Source organism: Etheostoma cragini, chromosome 21, assembly GCF_013103735.1.
Source record: "Etheostoma cragini isolate CJK2018 chromosome 21, CSU_Ecrag_1.0, whole genome shotgun sequence".
Classification (NCBI taxonomy): Eukaryota; Metazoa; Chordata; class Actinopteri; order Perciformes; family Percidae; genus Etheostoma; species Etheostoma cragini.
Genome location: NC_048427.1, coordinates 5,010,506 through 5,028,489, shown reverse-complemented (window position 1 = coordinate 5,028,489; position 17,984 = coordinate 5,010,506). Strand labels below are relative to the sequence as shown.

The 17,984-nt window shown below is 38.3% G+C and overlaps 2 protein-coding genes across 3 annotated transcripts; both read left to right on the top strand.

The window, feature by feature from the left end:
* The first annotated feature begins 1,334 nt into the window (after nucleotides 1-1,334).
* On the top strand, nucleotides 1,335-4,833 carry LOC117936452 (5-hydroxytryptamine receptor 3A-like). The gene is made up of 8 exons (XM_034859472.1): nucleotides 1,335-1,584; nucleotides 1,724-1,833; nucleotides 1,946-2,115; nucleotides 2,277-2,437; nucleotides 3,466-3,676; nucleotides 3,786-3,932; nucleotides 4,105-4,187; nucleotides 4,504-4,833. The coding sequence occupies exons 1-8, from the start codon at nucleotides 1,582-1,584 to the stop codon at nucleotides 4,741-4,743; spliced, it is 1,125 nt and encodes a 374-aa protein (XP_034715363.1). The 5' UTR covers nucleotides 1,335-1,581; the 3' UTR covers nucleotides 4,744-4,833.
* Nucleotides 4,834-8,893: 4,060 nt separating this feature from the next.
* On the top strand, nucleotides 8,894-17,922 carry LOC117936442 (5-hydroxytryptamine receptor 3A-like). 2 transcript variants are annotated; one of them, XM_034859454.1, is made up of 12 exons: nucleotides 8,894-8,976; nucleotides 9,766-9,846; nucleotides 10,425-10,460; nucleotides 13,020-13,174; nucleotides 14,286-14,330; nucleotides 14,448-14,557; nucleotides 14,989-15,089; nucleotides 15,256-15,416; nucleotides 16,513-16,723; nucleotides 16,833-16,988; nucleotides 17,142-17,227; nucleotides 17,306-17,922. In XM_034859454.1, the coding sequence occupies exons 1-12, from the start codon at nucleotides 8,937-8,939 to the stop codon at nucleotides 17,513-17,515; spliced, it is 1,392 nt and encodes a 463-aa protein (XP_034715345.1). In that variant the 5' UTR covers nucleotides 8,894-8,936; the 3' UTR covers nucleotides 17,516-17,922. The 2 variants fall into 2 exon arrangements, with proteins under 2 accessions (XP_034715345.1, XP_034715344.1); XM_034859453.1 differs by having other exon boundaries at nucleotides 14,920-15,089; nucleotides 17,306-17,921.
* Nucleotides 17,923-17,984: the final 62 nt, after the last annotated feature.

Here is a 17,984-nt window from a genome sequence, read left to right as displayed (position 1 = left end):
TTGTACACGGTCTCCAGTTGTTTTAATTATAACAGGGTGGCTGGCAAAGTGCTCTACATGCAATCTCGTGCTGATTTTAATCAACAACACACTGTAGATGATCAGTGATCTTATCAGATTTAGTTTCTCTGACTTCTAAACGTCACTATCAGCCACACAACACTTGTTCTGTACAGAATAAGTCTTCAAATCAGACAAATAGCAATTAAAATCCCTCCGATTCAAAAACTACAAAAGTTTATATAAAACGTCATCGTGGTTTAAACCAATCAGGTGTTAAATCAGCTGAGAAGCCGGCGTTTCCCAGCATGCTCTGGGTCCGCCTGGGTCTTGCAGTCGGTGAAAAGCAACTGCGCCGCCTGGGTCTCAGAACTGCGGCCGCCTTGCTCTCGTGAGATTCCCGTTGCCCACGTGTGCATGACGTCAGAGCAAGTCGGGATCAAGTCGGACAGAAATCTAACCGGCATGCAACGGGCGCCGATCGCCGGTGATCGATTCTGCGCAGACCTGGCTCATCTCGAACGAGCCTAAAATCTAACTGGCATGCAACGAGCGGTGATTGCCGGTGATCGATTCTGCTCAGACCTTGCTCATCTCGAACGCCTATCGACACACAGTTAGACACCCCCTGGCCCTGATTGGAGGATCTTAACAGGGAGTTGTGGATTTTTGCATATCGCTGTGGGTGGTGCAAGAGAAGCTGGAAGCTTTTTTTAAATACCTGCCTTGTTTAGCTCTCAAACAAAGGGTCAGTTTTAGCAAATCTGACAGAAAGTTAGTTTTCAAAAGTCTTACCTACTGCATCTTTAAGTTAAATTTGTACTGGGTCTAAACTGGTGTATGCACAGCCTCCAAGAAATAGACCAAATCTTACAATTCAATGTCAACTGTCACACCATATTAATAGAAGCATATACAACCTGAAATTATGTTAGCAAATCACTCAGAAAAGTGCTGCTTGCTTTAAGCAGTAAGGGTGGCGACTGACTAATTAATGTTTGTTCACCCCGCTAAGACCGTTCAGTACAAATCTGTGTATACAAATCAACTTAGCTGGTGCTGACCAGCTCTAATGCTAAACATACTCTCTGTCAAACTGCAGCATATCACGTTAGTGTGCTCTGCAGTCTGGGGGCCTGAAAGACATGCAACATCAAATACCAGGAAGCGTAGCCACCATAGCTGTGGTGTAACCCTCTTCCTCAGTTGAATAAATCCAGCTTTTTAGTCTTTCAGGTTACTGTCCTGAATTGGGTTTACACAGGTGCATGTCTTCCAACTGGTCTGGCAAAAGTAGCACCTGAAGCCGACGTTTTTCCTTAAACATTTGAGCTTGTGCTCAGATTTGGCATGTAGTAACTGAAATGTTGTTTGTCTTTGTCCCTGTGTTATATAAAGTCTTACGTTGAGGGCTGTGTTTTATATTAAATCCGGCATAGTGCTGTGTTTAATGACAGTTTTGCTGAATAGTCGGCCACAATATTCATTGAATTGTGCAGCAGGAAAGACTTTCAGGCATCATTTTTTCTTTATTCATAGAGAGAGATTGACCAGACTTTCGTTCCTTACCTTTGGATTTATATGGTGAGTTCTCTCTGAGATCTACATCAGTTTTCTGATCATTCATACCTGTTCATCAGAGTGGAAACTGAAGACGATTTCTTTTCCTTTTTTTGTCTTCTTCTTCTTTTCATCTTGATCCCCTCCATGTTTTCCTGTGTAGAAATGGCAAAATGACCACATTTGGTGGCATCCACCAAAATTTTGTGGAATTAAACAGGTGGTTATTCCTACTGAACTGTTGTGGAAGCCAGATCTAACTATTGAAGAGATGTAAGTTGTGTGCATGCTCTCACACTCACAAATCCACATACACTCACAAGGGTTATTAGTGCATAGAGCGTCAGAATGTTTAGAAAGTTGAAAACACATGTTTGTCATTCAGGACAGAGAAGGACAAGGCCCCTCCGAGTCCTTATCTTACCATTGAATGGAACGGCCGGGTAATACTTTCGAATGACCTGATGATAGTCAGCATGTGCAGGATGCAAGTTTACAAATTCCCCTTTGACATTCAGAGCTGCAACCTCTCTTTTAAGTCTGCTGTGTATTCTGGTGAGCTTGTAACCAAAGTTCTAGACATTCATCTTAAATGTGTGTGTTGCATTTAAATGCATGGGTGCTGTGATCACTTTGATCACAGTTTGTCACCACCACATACATTCCTTCTTTGTTGACCTGATAATAAAAAACGTTTTTGTTTTTTCCCACCTCAGATAAAGAAATATTATTTGAGACTATCGAAGATGTTTTCAAAAACACAGAGTGGACTCACCAGTTGATGCGGACCCAGTACGAGTGGTTGTTCATATCCATGACAGCTAAGAATAAAACTGTCCACGACCTAACCAACAATCAAAGCATGATTGTTTACACTGTAAGTATTGAGAAAATGTTATTGCTAAAACATTTTCTTTTAGAAAAAAATCAATGTATGTACTTTTTTTTTTTTATCTGTTTTTTTAGGTGTTAAAGGTAGATGTCAATGAGCTGTCAAGCGCATGTGTAAACACTCAGGATGAGTCAGAGATGAAGTTGGATATGGGATTTTTATTGATTTCCCAAATAAGGGCATGAAGGAAGTGACACAAAAATTAATAAAATCATGGGTAGAAAAAAAAAAAAGTACATATATATATATATACTTGGTTTGTTTTCGTAGCCTGGGAAATTAGCTCTAACACAATTTCTTTGTCTGATACACTTTAACTAAACGTTTATTAATCTCTTCTGGGGAGGTAATCAACTTCAGAAAAGACAATGTAATGCACATCCAAGAAGTTGCTGGTGCAGGACAAAAAAATGAATGGAAAGTGGAAAGAAGGTAAACAGCTCAACGCTCCGAAAAATAATTTAATAAGGTACACAACGTCTCGGCCCACTTTCTGGCCTTCCTCACCTGTTGTGAGGTAATTAACTTGCATGATTTATCTTTGATTTTGTGAATGGCACGGGAGACTTGTTTCACAGATGTAACAAAATGTTTGATTCTGAACAAATACGACATTCTGCCAAGGTAAGATAATACTTAATAAGTTGTACAGAGAGTCAAAAACTCCCAAAGTAACACAAAGTGGTACCAAGGCAGAGGGAGTCTTCAAACTACCAGAACGCCGCAGGTTCTATATAACCTAGAGACAGTAGCCACAGGCCAGCTGCCTTTAGTTCCTCGATTAACTCCTGCTCTACCCAACCGGGAACCTGCAACGCTTAAGCACAACAGCAACAAAGGACATTGTTTTACGTTATCATTTGATAAATTGTTAACTAACAGGTTTAAGTCAATGATTACCATTTAAAGTAAATAATTTAAAAGTTTCCTCAACCACCGCGGATGTGAGCCGATACCTTGTTGTTGCACCACAGTGTTTGACAAAAGTATTTGAACCACCTAATCCTTAATAGATCAAGATGAGGAGGCGATCTATCCTCTACATCGCCAACTTCTTGGTACCCATCATGTTCTTCTTTAGTCTGGACTTGGCCTCATTCCTGATCTCAGACAGCGGGGGGGAGAAGCTTGGCTTCAAGGTCACTGTGCTGCTTGCTGTCACTGTGATGCAGCTTCTTCTCAATGAGATTCTGCCTTCGTCGTCAGACAGGATTCCTCTTATAGGTAAAGAAGCTCAGAGTTTTGCCTTTCTTTGACTTAACTGACTTACATAAACTTATGAGTTATTGTGTGGTTATCTGTCCACATAAATGATGCTACCTTCTCCCTTAAGCGGTCTACTGCATTGGGATGTTTGGTTTGATGATGCTAAGCCTCCTGGAGACAGTTGTGGTGATGCATCTAATGCAGAAAGACTCTGGAACCGAAGACAATGAGGCAGATAAAGACCGCAAAGTCAGCTTGCACAACCATGATGGAGGTGGGGTTAAACATAAATTCTACAAACCTGGATCACCTCAATCTCAGATTGTCATTCAGTTTGCTAGTGTTACTTATATTCACTGCTATGGTTTGAATACTCACAGACACAATTACAGCTTGCTATACATAATGTTGAGGCTACAACCATCTTTATTGTGTCAAACTTTCAGAGAAGAAATGGACTCACTGTTCTTGTGCTTGTGATGTGTCTGCTGAGGAACCTCCATCTGAACTGCTGTCCGTGGCTAGAGAGGTTAGGATTGGTTGCACTTTAAGGGGTTGGTTCAATCACATAAAAAAACAAAAAAACATTTACAGATCAACAAAAAGTATAGAACATTTCAGCAGTATGTTTTTCTGATGGTTATTTCGAAAACCACCCCAAAACTATCTGCACAACAAGATAACAGAAGGAGTGAGTCAGAAAATGTTTGTTTGTTATTAAGATGAATCAACCCTTTTATTCTCATCACAATGGACACAACAATATGAATGTTAAATGTAGCAGTTTGCAATCCTATATGCTCCATAATCTTGTTAATTACCAGTCAACTGAATCACTTCTGCAGGGCAACAGCAGCCAACTGACGGATGAGTCCAATGCCTTAGAGAAGGTCTCAGATGAGCTGAGGGAGGTGGAGAAAGCACTGTTCCTGCTTCTCAACAACAAGAATGAAGACGGGAAACCCGGCTACTGGACCAGAGTGGCTAAAACGATCAACAAAGTGTTCTTTTTTTTCTACGTCACAGTGGCCAGTCTGTTTTTACTTGTTATCTTTTTAATATGGAATCATGCACAAGACGAGTAGTGGCAAAGGGTAAAAACAGGGTTAAGACAATACTAATCTAACTCAAATACTCTGTATTAGCACATGACATCTGGTTGTATTATACAGTTCTTGTAAACATCTGCCTTTGATCTATACAACACACACACACACACACACACACACACACACACACACACACATATAAATATCAAGTTGTCTTCTAATGAAATGCAATTTAATCAATGCGTTTTGTTTAAGTGTTTTGCTTAAGTGTGCTTCTGTAGATGTATACATGTTTCTTTTCTTTTATGGTTAGTGTAATGCATTTGCGTTAAACTACATTATGTATTCACGTTATGGAATAATAGTCCTTTCATCTGGTTCTGAAAAATGCATGTATTAGACTTCATATTGCTTAAATAAACAACAAAGACAATGTGTGTGTGTGTGTGTCTGTGTGTGCGTGTGCGTGTGCATGCTTGTTGTACAAAATGTTTAAACTTGTTTAAACAGATGTGGATTGTGTATCGGTGACAAAGAAAAACCTAAAGTAAAAAATTGTATGGACCTGTAGAATATTTTTAAATTTTTTTTTTTTTATTATGGTTCATTAAGAACATTTACAGTTTTTCTCAATAAATTTGGCACATTTACCAAAACCAAATCAAAACAAAATCACTATTGTCAGAACTCTAATTACAATCCTCACACCACGTGTACACCATCCAGCATACCACTTTATGTGACCTGCAAAAGGGATTACTCAATGAAAGAATGAACTCCTGTTTCAAAAGTAAATAAATCTATCGATGATTTTAACACTGTCAACACAAAAGGTTCTTTTATCATTACTTGGACCAAGACAGTCAAAATGCTAAGACGTCTTGTCATGTGACGGTGTTCTCTAAAAGGATAATAGTTAGCCACTCTGTGATACGTATTGTCCAAGTGCTTACATTGTATTTTGGCAGCCGAATAGTATTTCTGTCAGGTTTAGTGAGTCAAGAACCACGCAGACAATAAAAATGCTTTTCGAAATTTTATTAAATAAATCACAAATTTGGTGGTATGGCTCTGTTCAGAGGAGTCAGCAGCAGCATTAGGGAACGCACATACAGTTTAAGACTGGGAGAGCTAAACTATTCCCTACTATGTCACATTATACACAACAAGGTAGAGCTGAGGAGGAGGTGGGTTGCATAGATGTATGCAGCAAGCAGTTGGAGCAAACTAAAGCAGCTACCCTACTTGAGTGTAGCCATATAGCAGCTAGGGGGAGTTGACCAGTTGATGCACTGATGCAGATCAGCTGTTGCAGCTCAGTTGATGTTGTTGGCCAAGTCTTGACTACTTGGCCTGCCAGAACTGACGCTGACGCTCAATTGATGTCGGGCATGGCACACACTATACTTTCTCATTGTATGTAGACACCACTCAACCACAAATACCTAAAGAATGCTTTTACAGAAAAAAAAACGTATACAAAAATTAGCAAGCAATACTGCACAATACGTGCAAGAAAAAAGAACCAAGAAAAGGCCACAACATTTAATCAACATCACACCTGATATCCTTCCTTGCAATGTGGGAAAGATCTTTTGCCATGACGCAGCCACCGCCTGCAACAATGTGTTGGCATATTCTCAAGGGTTACCTGTCACCTGTTTGGTTGGTCTGATTGTGAGGAGGTTGTATTGTTTCCCATCTCTATCCATCTTTCAACTTTTACAACAACGCCACATAACAATTATGAATCATATTGATGTGTGACACGTCATTGTGGTGGTCAGTTGCTCTATTTTGTATGAAGGGATTTACACAACAAGCATGTATATGACATTTGAGAGTAACATGGGCAAATTAATGCAAACCTTTTTGAGACTCAGTGCATTTAGTGCAAAAGCAGTGATAAATGACTAGAGTCATGTGAACAACTGACCTAATGTTCATATTAATAGTCATACAGTTTAATAAAGTTCAGTAGTCATTTGACAATTGTGCACGAGTGATTGAGAAAAAGTGCAAGACATACGATGTGATGTGGTTAATAATTAAGCAAGTAAAGTTGATATAAATAGCACTTATTACAGAGAGTGAAAAGGCTTCACTGGCCAAATAAATAAATGCATTACAACAAAGTGATCACAATAAATCACAATAAATCACAAAGACGTAAAATACATTGTTTGTAGATTCAACAATACGGCCAACCACTCTAGCTCACCCAGTAAGAGCCCCATGTTGTCTAAGTCCTGCAGCGGCCGGGGTTCAAATCAGACCTGCAGCCTTTTGCTGTGTGTCATCCCCCCATTTCTCTCCCCTTTTCATGTTTTTCCATTGTCACTTTCATAAAGGGAAAATAATCTTTAAAACAATGTGGCTATATAGATAGATAGATAGATAGATAGAAAGATAGATAGATACATACATACATACATACATACATACATACATACATACATACATACATACATACATACATTCATAGATAGATGCACTTAATTAATCCCAAATTGTGAAATTACTGTGTTACAGCAGCTAGTTACCAGGTCACACACATGCAGTAAATAAATACTAATAATAAATAATATAAAATTAAACAAGGAATACCAAGAACACCTACTCACCAAATCTACTCAGATGAATGAAATTATGGTACATAAATATACAAGTGTAGAAAAAAAACATACAATCTACACAGATACAAAAATAAAATATGTAATATTAAATATGAAGTAGTCCTAAACAATGTGCAAGCATTATAGTGCAATGTGTGAGGTGAGGTAATGAGTGTGTAACACTCTCAGCTCCTACACTCACAGCTGTGAATTATTCACACAGTTTGAGAGGATGATGAAGATTAATCATCACAGCTTTGAATGTTTCCTGTTTGCACCCATTGATAGTTTGTTCAATCTCTTTGTGTTGCTGGCTCCGATGTTGCTTCCCCAGCAGATGGCAGAGGACATTGAACATCTCCGACATTCTGCTGCACACTTTTCTCAGGAAATAGTGTCTGCTGTGTTTGTCTTCCAGTTCAATCTCTCATTGATGTTGAAACCCGAGTATCTGTCCTCCTCAACCATTTCCACATCTCCGACCACAATGCACACTGGGGACTGCTGTATTGTTCCCCTCCTCCTGAAGTCAATACCCATCTCTCTGGTCTTGATCACATTCAGCAGCAGATTATTCTTACCAGGCCACACCACATGTCCACCAGCGCTCTGTGTTCCTCCTCCAGTCTATCAATAAGCAGGTGTGGTAGACAAAGACCAACTTAGCAGTTTGGACCTGGCTTAGTAAAGACCAGTCATTGTGCGTATGGTGGCAAGCCGACATTAGCATTTAGCTCAAAGCTGCCTAAACACAAGATCAGAGAGACGCTAAAATGGCTGTGGACTGTTAGCCTTTCTTTTTTCAAATTTTGACAAATACAAAGGATTCAAATTTTGCCAATGGTTTCCGCAACAGTGGCTCAGGCTCACGGGCATCATATAAAGCTGTCATAAATGAAACTATTGACCTAAAAAAAACATTTTATTTGGGAGAGTGTCCCCAAAAGGAGAATTATAGAACCAGTGGCTCCTTTAACTTACCGACTGTATTGAAACTGCTTGTTGTAGACACATAGCTCAGAGGTTTATAGAGGTTTACTCCTCAATGCAGTGTGATGGGGTTCGACTCCGTCCTGCAGCACTTTGCTGCACGTCCTTCCCCTCTCTCTCCCCTTTCATGTCTTCAGCTGTCCGGTCAAACAGAGGCCATCTCAAAGAAAATATAAACTACTGATTGTGAGAAACACAATGGTTTTTGGTAAAAGGAAAAAAACAAAACTGTGGGGATGGAAATGCTTGGGGCAGTAATTGGTCACACCTGAGATTATTTGTATATTTGTTGTAAATAAATCTAAATTGTAGTTTTTTGCCTTTCAATCGCAGCTCCTACATTTAATTAACTTTAGAAACTAAACAGCAACAAAAGTGGTTGCGAGAAGAATGCTGTTTGTTGGTCTGAGAACAAAATTGAGCTGCCCACAGAGGGCAAAGTGTCAAGGGGGTTGGGCTTTACTGGAAGCTTAGCTGCATTAGGCATGCAAAAAAAAATAAAGTGTTGGTTGTCAAATTTGCCCATCCCTTTTCCAGTACAAGGCAGCAATATTATTATTGCTTTAAACCTTTCCAGACAACACAGAGGACCGTGGTGCTCCTTAACTGTGCAGCCCTCTTACAATGATGCTGGCAGCTTTCATCTTTCTGCTCCACGTCACAGGTAAGCTGGAACAATTCAGTATGATGCATGCAGGTGGGAGAAACATGCTGCAGTGGGGCTAAAATATAATCTCCAGATCATATGGGGAGAAATATTTCACTTGATTAAATATTCTAATGAATTTGAATAATTTAAATTTGAATTATACAGCTTGAATAATTGGAGAAAAAAAACTGAAAAAGTGTAATAGCACAATTTGAAAGTTTAACAAAGTAATATACACTGATAAATTAAATTTTTTATAATGCTATTCAGATTCAGATTTCCAATGCATTAGTCAAATTAAACGATACAAATTCAAATGGTGTGATTTAAATTCTGCCCATAGGATTAATCCTGCTGCTTTTAAGTTTAATTAAAACAACACAATTTTAATTTAACAGTGTACAGAATTGTAAAAGAAAAAAGCAAAATGAATTTTACTGGTTCAGTTCATAGAACAACACATAATTATCAACAACCCTTCACTGTGCAGATATTATGAGTTTTGTCTGTGTGAAATTTCTGTTTCCACCCCAATACAATGTAGGTGAATGGAGTTTTTTTTAGATACAGCAAAAAAAAGAAAAATGAAACTATTGAAAATGTTGATGGATTTCTTCAAACCAGTTTACACCAACCAAAACTATCATTTTGTTTACTGGTTTTTAACATTCTTTAAAAAGTGCAATTTTTTAATGTCAAAGAATAGGATTTATAAATTGTGTTCTGAGAGAACTTTTTCTAACAGTTTAACAACACTTTAAACTGCTGCAATCAGGATGAGACCTGTAATTTCTTTTCTGTCAGGTGGAAGTACAACCTCCAATTACACAGAGCAACCAGAGCTTCCTGGCAATCAACAGATGTTCAACTACAGCTTTGAGGAAAGTATGTACAAAAAACAAACACTCAAAAGTGAACATTGTTGAATTTACATACATACAATATACTTACATAATACAGCACTGCTGCTGAGTACTTGGGTTCAATCATCAATCTGGGCAGGGCTTTACACTGTGAAGTTTGCATGTTCTCCTGTGTTCATGTGGGTTTTTCTCTGGAGTGCTCTTAAGGTTAGTCCTACCGTCAGTGCCCCCTAAATAAAAAGGCTCTGGCAAAAAGATTATAACTAGAGTTGTTCATTAAGGGCCTGCGCTGCTCCATTGTACAGTATGGGTTAAATGCGGGGGACCAATTTGATTTCTATGTGTATGCTTATATGACAATAAATACACCTTCAGCCTTTATTACAGATCGCTCAAAACTAGTTAAAATTCTCCAGAGCAAAGTGAGAAAATGTTCATTCAGTGAATTTGCTTCATTGACCATATCATTTGTTACTCACATTTTAGAATGTCAAAAAATAAGACTGATACGAATTCAAAATTGTGTTCTTAGATAGATTTTGCTGACGGTTGAAAACACAAAGTGCTGCAGTTTAATACATGTACTCTCGTTTTTGTCAGGTGGAAGTACCTCCAATTACACAGAGCAACCAGAAGGTATGTTCAAACAAATACTATACAAGCGCACAGTTATTTTGTATATAATACTTTTTAAGCTATCGAGTCTTGAAATATAAGACCCTTTTTGGATGTTTTTCGTGGCGGTTTTTGTGTTTAGTAATACCGTATAAGTAAAACATGTTATTAGTGTAAACAGCAAATGTAAATGAAATATGTGATTACCATCACACAGAAAGGCAGACATGACTTTTATATCATTGTATCATATACATATTTGTAAAAACAGCTTCTTTAAAATTGAACAAACCAACACTGTGACAATACATTTTTTATTTTAGATCTCTTATCAAAACAATCCTACACCAATTGGATTGATCTTCCAGGGATTGGCCACAAAAATATGATTTAGTAAATGAATGAAAACAGATATCTGCTTTTTCAAATTAACCACATATGCAACTGCAACTGAATCAGGCTTTCAGGAACAGTTTGGAGTACTGCTGGTCATGATTTTATCCACATGCATATTGTGCCATACAGCAGATGGATCTCAAATGGAGAGCCTATTTCGTGTAGGCCTACTGTAAAAATTGTCACATTTAGAAATCCTTTTGTGGCCGATAAAGAGCTGCTCCACATGCACCCAAGGCCCATCTCTTAATGGCCTTTCTGTGACCACAGTCACTGCACATTATCATGGATGTTGTTTGAAAAAACTCACTTGTGTTCTTTAATTTGATGAGGATAAAGAGAGGCTAGAGTTACAATGGAGAATCAACAAGGGGTTTAATGTAACCGCATGATGAAGATGATATGACAAAGTCAACAAGACACAAAACATAAAAACACTGCAGCTGACAGGGGACTGCACAATGTTCCCTCTTCAGAGACATATCAAACAGCCTCGAATCATTGTAAATTTCAGAATTATGTTTCCTGCACCTGGGGGCGGTTCCTTTTACCTGGAGTATTTAAACCTATTCTCATTGGTTTGCCATTGGAAAGGCGATGTGTAGGACATGTCTTGTTGGCTTCTTCATTGTCCAAAAGGAAGGACATGGCTCTAAACTCTGCCCCGTTGGGGTCATTTTAGGTCACAGATCAGAAGGTTCTATCATGTAAATGAGAAACTCTCACAAAAATACAGGAATCAACATTCCATTATCTTAGCCAAGTCAAAGACACCAGGGGGTTGGAGACAGAAGGTTACCGCCTGTTGTTAAGCAAAAGGCTTCTTTCTTTATATCAAATGCCAGATTTGACCTGATCAACAACTTTAAGAAGGCTGGGTTGATGTTAAACAGTGGAATGCTGATTTGGCATCAGTATTGAATCAATCTTGCTACAGTGTACACATAAACAGAAGTACATTGTTTTCAAAACATTGTTTAACTTTTTATAACTCAGCAATGTATAATAGGCATATTACTCAAACAGCTTAAACAGTCTATGACAATAATGCAGATGTTAGAGGGCTGCCATGCTAACAGGTTTGTGAGTTGCACTTAACCCATCGGTGCTTTGAGCTAAATGCTAACATCATCATGCTAACATGTTCACAGTGACAATGCTAACATACTAATAGTAATAAGTAGGTACCATAATAACCATGTTCGCTTTACCTTAGTTTTTAACATGCTAACATTTGCAACATAGCACAAAACATACAAAGTACAGCTGAGGCTGATGAAAATGTCCCATTCAAGTTATTGAACACATTTAAAGTTCGACTTGATAAATGCACTAGATAAAGAGATCACCAGAGTAGTTACAAGTAATCTTCTATGTGACATAAATGTCTGAACCAAATGTAATGGTAATCCATGCAACAGCCAAAGTGATTGATCAACTGATAGATCAACCTTACTATGTCATTAGCAATAATTCAGAATCAGTGGATAAAAACAATGTTTTTATTTTTAAATGATAAGTAATTGAGAAAACATAACTCAAACATGGGTGCTCTTAGAAGTCCAATGAGTAGGAATTTATCCCATCTAGCATTGAGATCATATATCATAATCCACTCTCTTGCGCCACGCAGTTCAAAGTATGTACTACAACTACGGTAGTCTTCAAAAAGCCTTAAAATTAGCCTTCCGTGTTCTTTTTCTTTTTCTTGGCAAAGAAGAAGACTCCTGTTCCTGAAATTTGGATTTTGAATACGTGTGGTCCTCCATATTTCATTCTTCAAACTTGCCAGGGCCAGGAAGCAACGATACGCATCAGCTGATTAGCAGCACCTGTGAGTTTATCATGTGATAGTGAAAACGCAAAAGACGGATCAGTATGTCCTGTACGTCCCTTACCGGCTAACATGTTTCAAGATGGCAGTTGAATATGGAGTTCATGCAAATGCAAATGTAAAATTTCAAGACAACAGGAATACTTGGAATTGATGGTGGCTTTAAATATTCAAGAAAAAGGTCAAGTTTTTGAACAAGCAACACAGATTTTGAAAATGAACCACTAAACACGTTGCACAGTGGATCTTTGAGTCTTTATTTAAAGGAAGAGTTGAGAGTATAACATTTCCTGATTTCTTTTCATTTTAATTGAAAACTCTCATGTAATGTGTCTTGATGTTTTTTGCAGTAAATGGGGAGTCCTCCAAGGGTAACTGCACTTATCGGGATATTTTAAAGCACTTGAACTTAAAAGAAACTGAGAACTTCATGACTCGGCCTGGTGGTGATAAATCACCCACAAGAGTGAAGCTGGATGTGCTACTCTATGCCATTCTAGATGTGGTAAGTGGTTGCGTATAATTATTAATAACAATAATTATTTCCTGTTGAGAAGGTTATATTGGTTCCAATTCTCTGTTTGTGTGTGAAGTAACAGGACATCACAAAATCAAATTGCATCTCCTTGAAAATTTTGAATCCAATACTGCTGTGGCCAGAGTCCATTTCTTCCCAATGGCTAAGGTTCAACTCTTCTGTAAGATTTTGTGACTGTCAACATGAATTTGCTTTATGCCATATATTGTATCCTGTTGGCGTTGTCCCACCGGCTCAGTGTCTTTAAGGTTGTTGTAACATCATGTGAGACTTTTGCTAGGCTTCTGCAGGACAGTTGGTATTGTCTCATCGTTGATGTGGAACCTCTCGGTGAGATGGCATTTGACAATGGACCTACTGTTGGATTTTCTGTGTTTAATGTCTATTTGTGCTCATTTTATGTTTTCCTGGAGTTTATCCAGCAGGTATTTAGTGCACTGAGCCAGTCTTGTGGGGCACTGAGCCAAAGGCATTAGCAGGATCAAAGAAAACCCCATACAGGTTGCACTTGGTCTTGGCCGATTGTAAATGGTGCGAGATGTGCATGCATCTTGAGAAACCACATACTCCTGTTTTCCGCACAGATCTGTCAGATTTGGGAATTAGGATCCCTCCCACACTTTGCCATGCAATAGGTATGATCAATTTCCCCATCCCACTTTCATTTACTTTCAGAGGCATTTCAGAAAGCTGGGGTTGTTCACATTTGGAGTCTGTGTGGAACACCATTGGGCCATGCGGTTGATGCTGTTCTTTCCAGGTTTACTGTTTTCCACCTCATTCTACATATGAGGCCTTGTAACAAATGTGAAAAAATAGATATATTGTGTGCAGCCTTGGTGAATGTTTGTGCACTCTGAGTGCTTTCTAGGTTAAATTTGACGCATGTTAACTACAGTGCTTTTCGTTTACTCACAGTATTTGACTGATCTATGTGTGCCTGTTAAAAACTGTGTCATGTGAACTCTGATGTGTACAAATGTTCAGAAACTTGTATTAACACAGAATTTGTGCTCATATTGATGGCAGTTTTCAGATGTCCAGCTGGAAAGATTTTCACACACTTATGTTTTTATAGAATGAGAAGGACCAGCAATTTGTTTCTTACATTTGGATTGATATGGTGAGTTATCTCTAAGGAGGAAAGCACATTTAGATTGAATAATTCCCACCTCTCACTCAGTTAAGGAAACTAATTTATTTTGTGGTAATGCATTTTGCTCCTTATTTTCCTCTGTAGACTTGGATAGATGACAACCTTTCTTGGAATCCAAATCAATTCTGTGATATATGGGACATTTATCTTCCTGCTGAAAAAGTGTGGAAGCCAGATCTAACTATTGAAGAGATGTAAGTTTGAATGCATGTTTACTCACATGTAAAAACTCAGATTTGGCCAAAACACTAAATGGTGATAGAACATCCCGTAACTGTTCAGAAATGACACAAAAACTGGAACATTTATGTATATGTGTGGATAATGTCTTCTATTTTTAAAGAAACAATGAGAAAACATAGGACTTTGTCCGTTATGACATGCAACTAATGTCCCCGGCCAGTATTGGCCAGAGATATTGCAGTTATGTGGTATGGTGGGTAGTTCATCGCATGCTTTTCATTATATTTTACATGAAGTTATGTTGTATCGTACTATAGATAACACATAACGAAAAAATTCATGTAAAAGCATTTATGTGTTTGTTCATATTCAGGACAGAAAAGGACAAGGCCCATCCGAGTCCATATGTCAACATTATGTGGAATGGTATGGTCTTTCGCAGGGATGACATGTTGGTGGTCAGCACCTGCACAATGGAGGTTTACAGATTTCCCTTCGACTTTCAGAAATGTACCCTTTCTTTCAAGTCTATCATACACTCTGGTGAGCCAGTAACCTGTTTTACAAAGTCCTATACGTTGTTTATGTATTCTCATGCCTGTATGAGTTTGAATTAATGTGTGTGCTATACTGACTTCAATTTTACTGTCATGTGAACTCACACACCTGCAAGGAAACCTAACAGTTTTATTTGTATCTCCCACATCAGACAAGCAAATAATGCTTGTACCGGAAACTGAATCCTCGAGGAACACAAAGTTGTCTAAGGAGATGATGCGGACCCAGTCCGAGTGGCTGTTTATTGACATGAAAATTGACGAAAAGACTGTAGACAATTTTGGCGTGACCCAAAGCATGTTGGTTTACACTGTAAGTAATTTCCACCTCTGGGTGTCTTATAAATAAGTAAATATATATACTTTACTAGAACTTACTCCACTACAGAGGGGAGCATTGTTCTGTCACTCCACAAAAGATATATGACTGCTATATTTTTCAGATTAAAAAATTGGCCAAGCTAAAACCATAGTTGTCACATCAAGCACAAAGCAATAGCTCTCTGGAACACAGACTGTTGGAAATTGGAAATGTTGCATGGGGAAATAGAGAAAATAGGTAAATCATGAAATGATTGCTAAGATAAAAAGGGGGGCGGGGGGAGCGAGTGATAGATAAATAGAAGAGTACATAAGTTTTAATTCAGGTGGCACCCTCTCCGGGCCTCCACGCAGAAAAACAGTTGTATTTGGACACGTAAGGCCAGACAACAGTCTGAGCCATCCACTTAACTAACCTCAGTTGCATAGCAGCACTTCTCACACTTGCTCAGCTCATCTCACCCTGAACATTTCCGGAGAATAATCAGCTCCTAGCGGTTAAGTTGCAGAGCCGATGCTGTGTGTAGTGGTGAGCCCATCTATATCACATTGGTACAACAACAACTTTGGCACCAACCCCATCCGTCATCGTTTTTTTCAAAGCATTTAATTTTACTTTTCCTTAAGTACTTATTTTTTAAATTATTAAAGTGTCGTAATTCAATACATTTCAAGTCGCAACGATTACAAAAATAAATATAGAAATCTTTAGTTTTCACTTTTTTGTTCTTTCCTTCTTTTCTTACTTAAATTGATCTGAAAACATGAACATTTCTAAAGATACATGGTTTCTGGTGACTCTGCTCTTCTTCAGAAATGGAAATTTTACTTTGGGAACTTAAGTTCATTTTATAACCACATTTTCTTGAGAAAAAATGTATAATTTTTTTCAAATTTCTTTTCTTTCTTATTACCACTTTTACCTAATGACTTGAGTGCTTCTCGCACCACTGTAGACTAGGCAGGTTGGGACAGATTACCTCGGTGTTGCAGTTGTTGTGTACTACATACCTTTAATACCTAGTGTTGCTATAGTTAAGCCTTTGTACAATGTATAGATTAACCACTTGACCCATTTAATTTCACAGATCACCATGAAGAGGCGGTCTGCGCTTTACGTGATTAACTTCTTGGTACCCATCCTGTTATTCTTATGTCTGGATTTGGCCTCATTCCTGATCTCGGACAGCGGGGGGGAGAAGCTTGGCTTCAAGGTCACTGTGCTGCTTGCTGTCACTGTGATGCAGCTCATTCTCAATGATATTCTGCCTTCGTCGTCAGACAGGATTCCTCTTATAGGTAAAGAAGCTCAGAGTTTTGTCTTTATCAAACTGCACTGGAACAGCACATAAACTGAGTCAATACTTGATTATTTGTCCACATTGATGATGCTGCATTCAACCCAAAGCGGTCTACTGCATTGGGATGTTTGGATTGATGATGCTAAGCCTCATGGAGACAATTTTGGTGATGCGTCTAATGGAAAAAGACTCTAAAGACCAAAGCCTGAGTGAGGAATGCGGGGGCAAACAGGGCAAAGTCAGCTTCCAAAACTGTTGTAGAGGTGAGATTTACTACAACAAATATGGAGTTTGTTTTTATTTATGATAAAAGACAAAGTCAGAGCCTTAGAATCATCTGAAACAGGCACGTGTAAAACTAAGCCTTTAATCGTTTAAATATGCATTAACCATTGTGTCTAATGTAACTTTTTTAGAGGTTAAGAAATTCACTCACTTCTGTCATATCTGTGATATGTCTCCTGGTGAAACGCCATCTGGACTGCTGCCGGTGGCCAAAGAGGTTAGGACAAAAAAAAACAGTTGTCAAAAAAATGTTTATAAAGTAAATACTTAAAGTAAATCCTTTCTATTTTTTCAGGGTAGCAGCAGCCATCTGGCGGACAAGTCCCATGCCTCAGATGAGCTAAGTGAGGCAGTGAAAACTCTGACTCTGCTCCTCAGCAACAGGGAGGAAGAGAGGAAGCCTGACTACTGGACCAAAGTGTCTAAAACAATCAACAAAGTTTTCTTCATCTTTTATGTCATAACTGCCAGTGTGTTTTTACTCTGTTTGTTTTTCAATTGGTAAGATAATAAGTGCTAATAATTCAGATAACCAACAACAAGTTATGCTGCAGGTTAATTTGGGCAGAGGTGAAGCTGCTGAAAAAAAGTATCTGCCCCAACTGTCACTAACCACAACCTTTTTTTGCATGAACAAAGCTAATGATCAAAGGTGTACTTGATTCAGGTTCTTCAGTTGTATTGCAGCTGTCACTTGCATGTTTCACACACAGTGGTTCACATCAAACACACATGTTGTCTTGTCATACTAATATACTAATCTACATTCAAGGGGTACAGTTATGTCGTTGCTATGTAATGAAATATACACTTTTAGTTATGATGCATGCAGTGCAAAATTTGTTCTTGTATTTACATGGGCAATTTTTACAATTCACCCCAAAACATATTAAAGTGTGTACAATTCTAAATATGCAATCACAGCTTTGTTTTTTTCCTGCAGGATTCCTATCTAAGCTCTTTTAGCCAAATTA

Bases quoted from the DNA above. Each gene is read 5' to 3' on its own strand.
- LOC117936452 (XM_034859472.1), top strand. The intron at 1,834-1,945 runs GTAAGTTGTGTG...TTTGTCATTCAG, and splicing joins GATCTAACTATTGAAGAGAT to GACAGAGAAGGACAAGGCCC. The intron at 2,438-3,465 runs GTAAGTATTGAG...AATCCTTAATAG, and splicing joins AAAGCATGATTGTTTACACT to ATCAAGATGAGGAGGCGATC.
- LOC117936442 (XM_034859453.1), top strand. From the start codon at position 8,937: ATGATGCTGGCAGCTTTCATCTTTCTGCTCCACGTCACAG. The intron at 14,331-14,447 runs GTGAGTTATCTC...TTTCCTCTGTAG, and splicing joins CTTACATTTGGATTGATATG to ACTTGGATAGATGACAACCT. The intron at 15,417-16,512 runs GTAAGTAATTTC...TTAATTTCACAG, and splicing joins AAAGCATGTTGGTTTACACT to ATCACCATGAAGAGGCGGTC.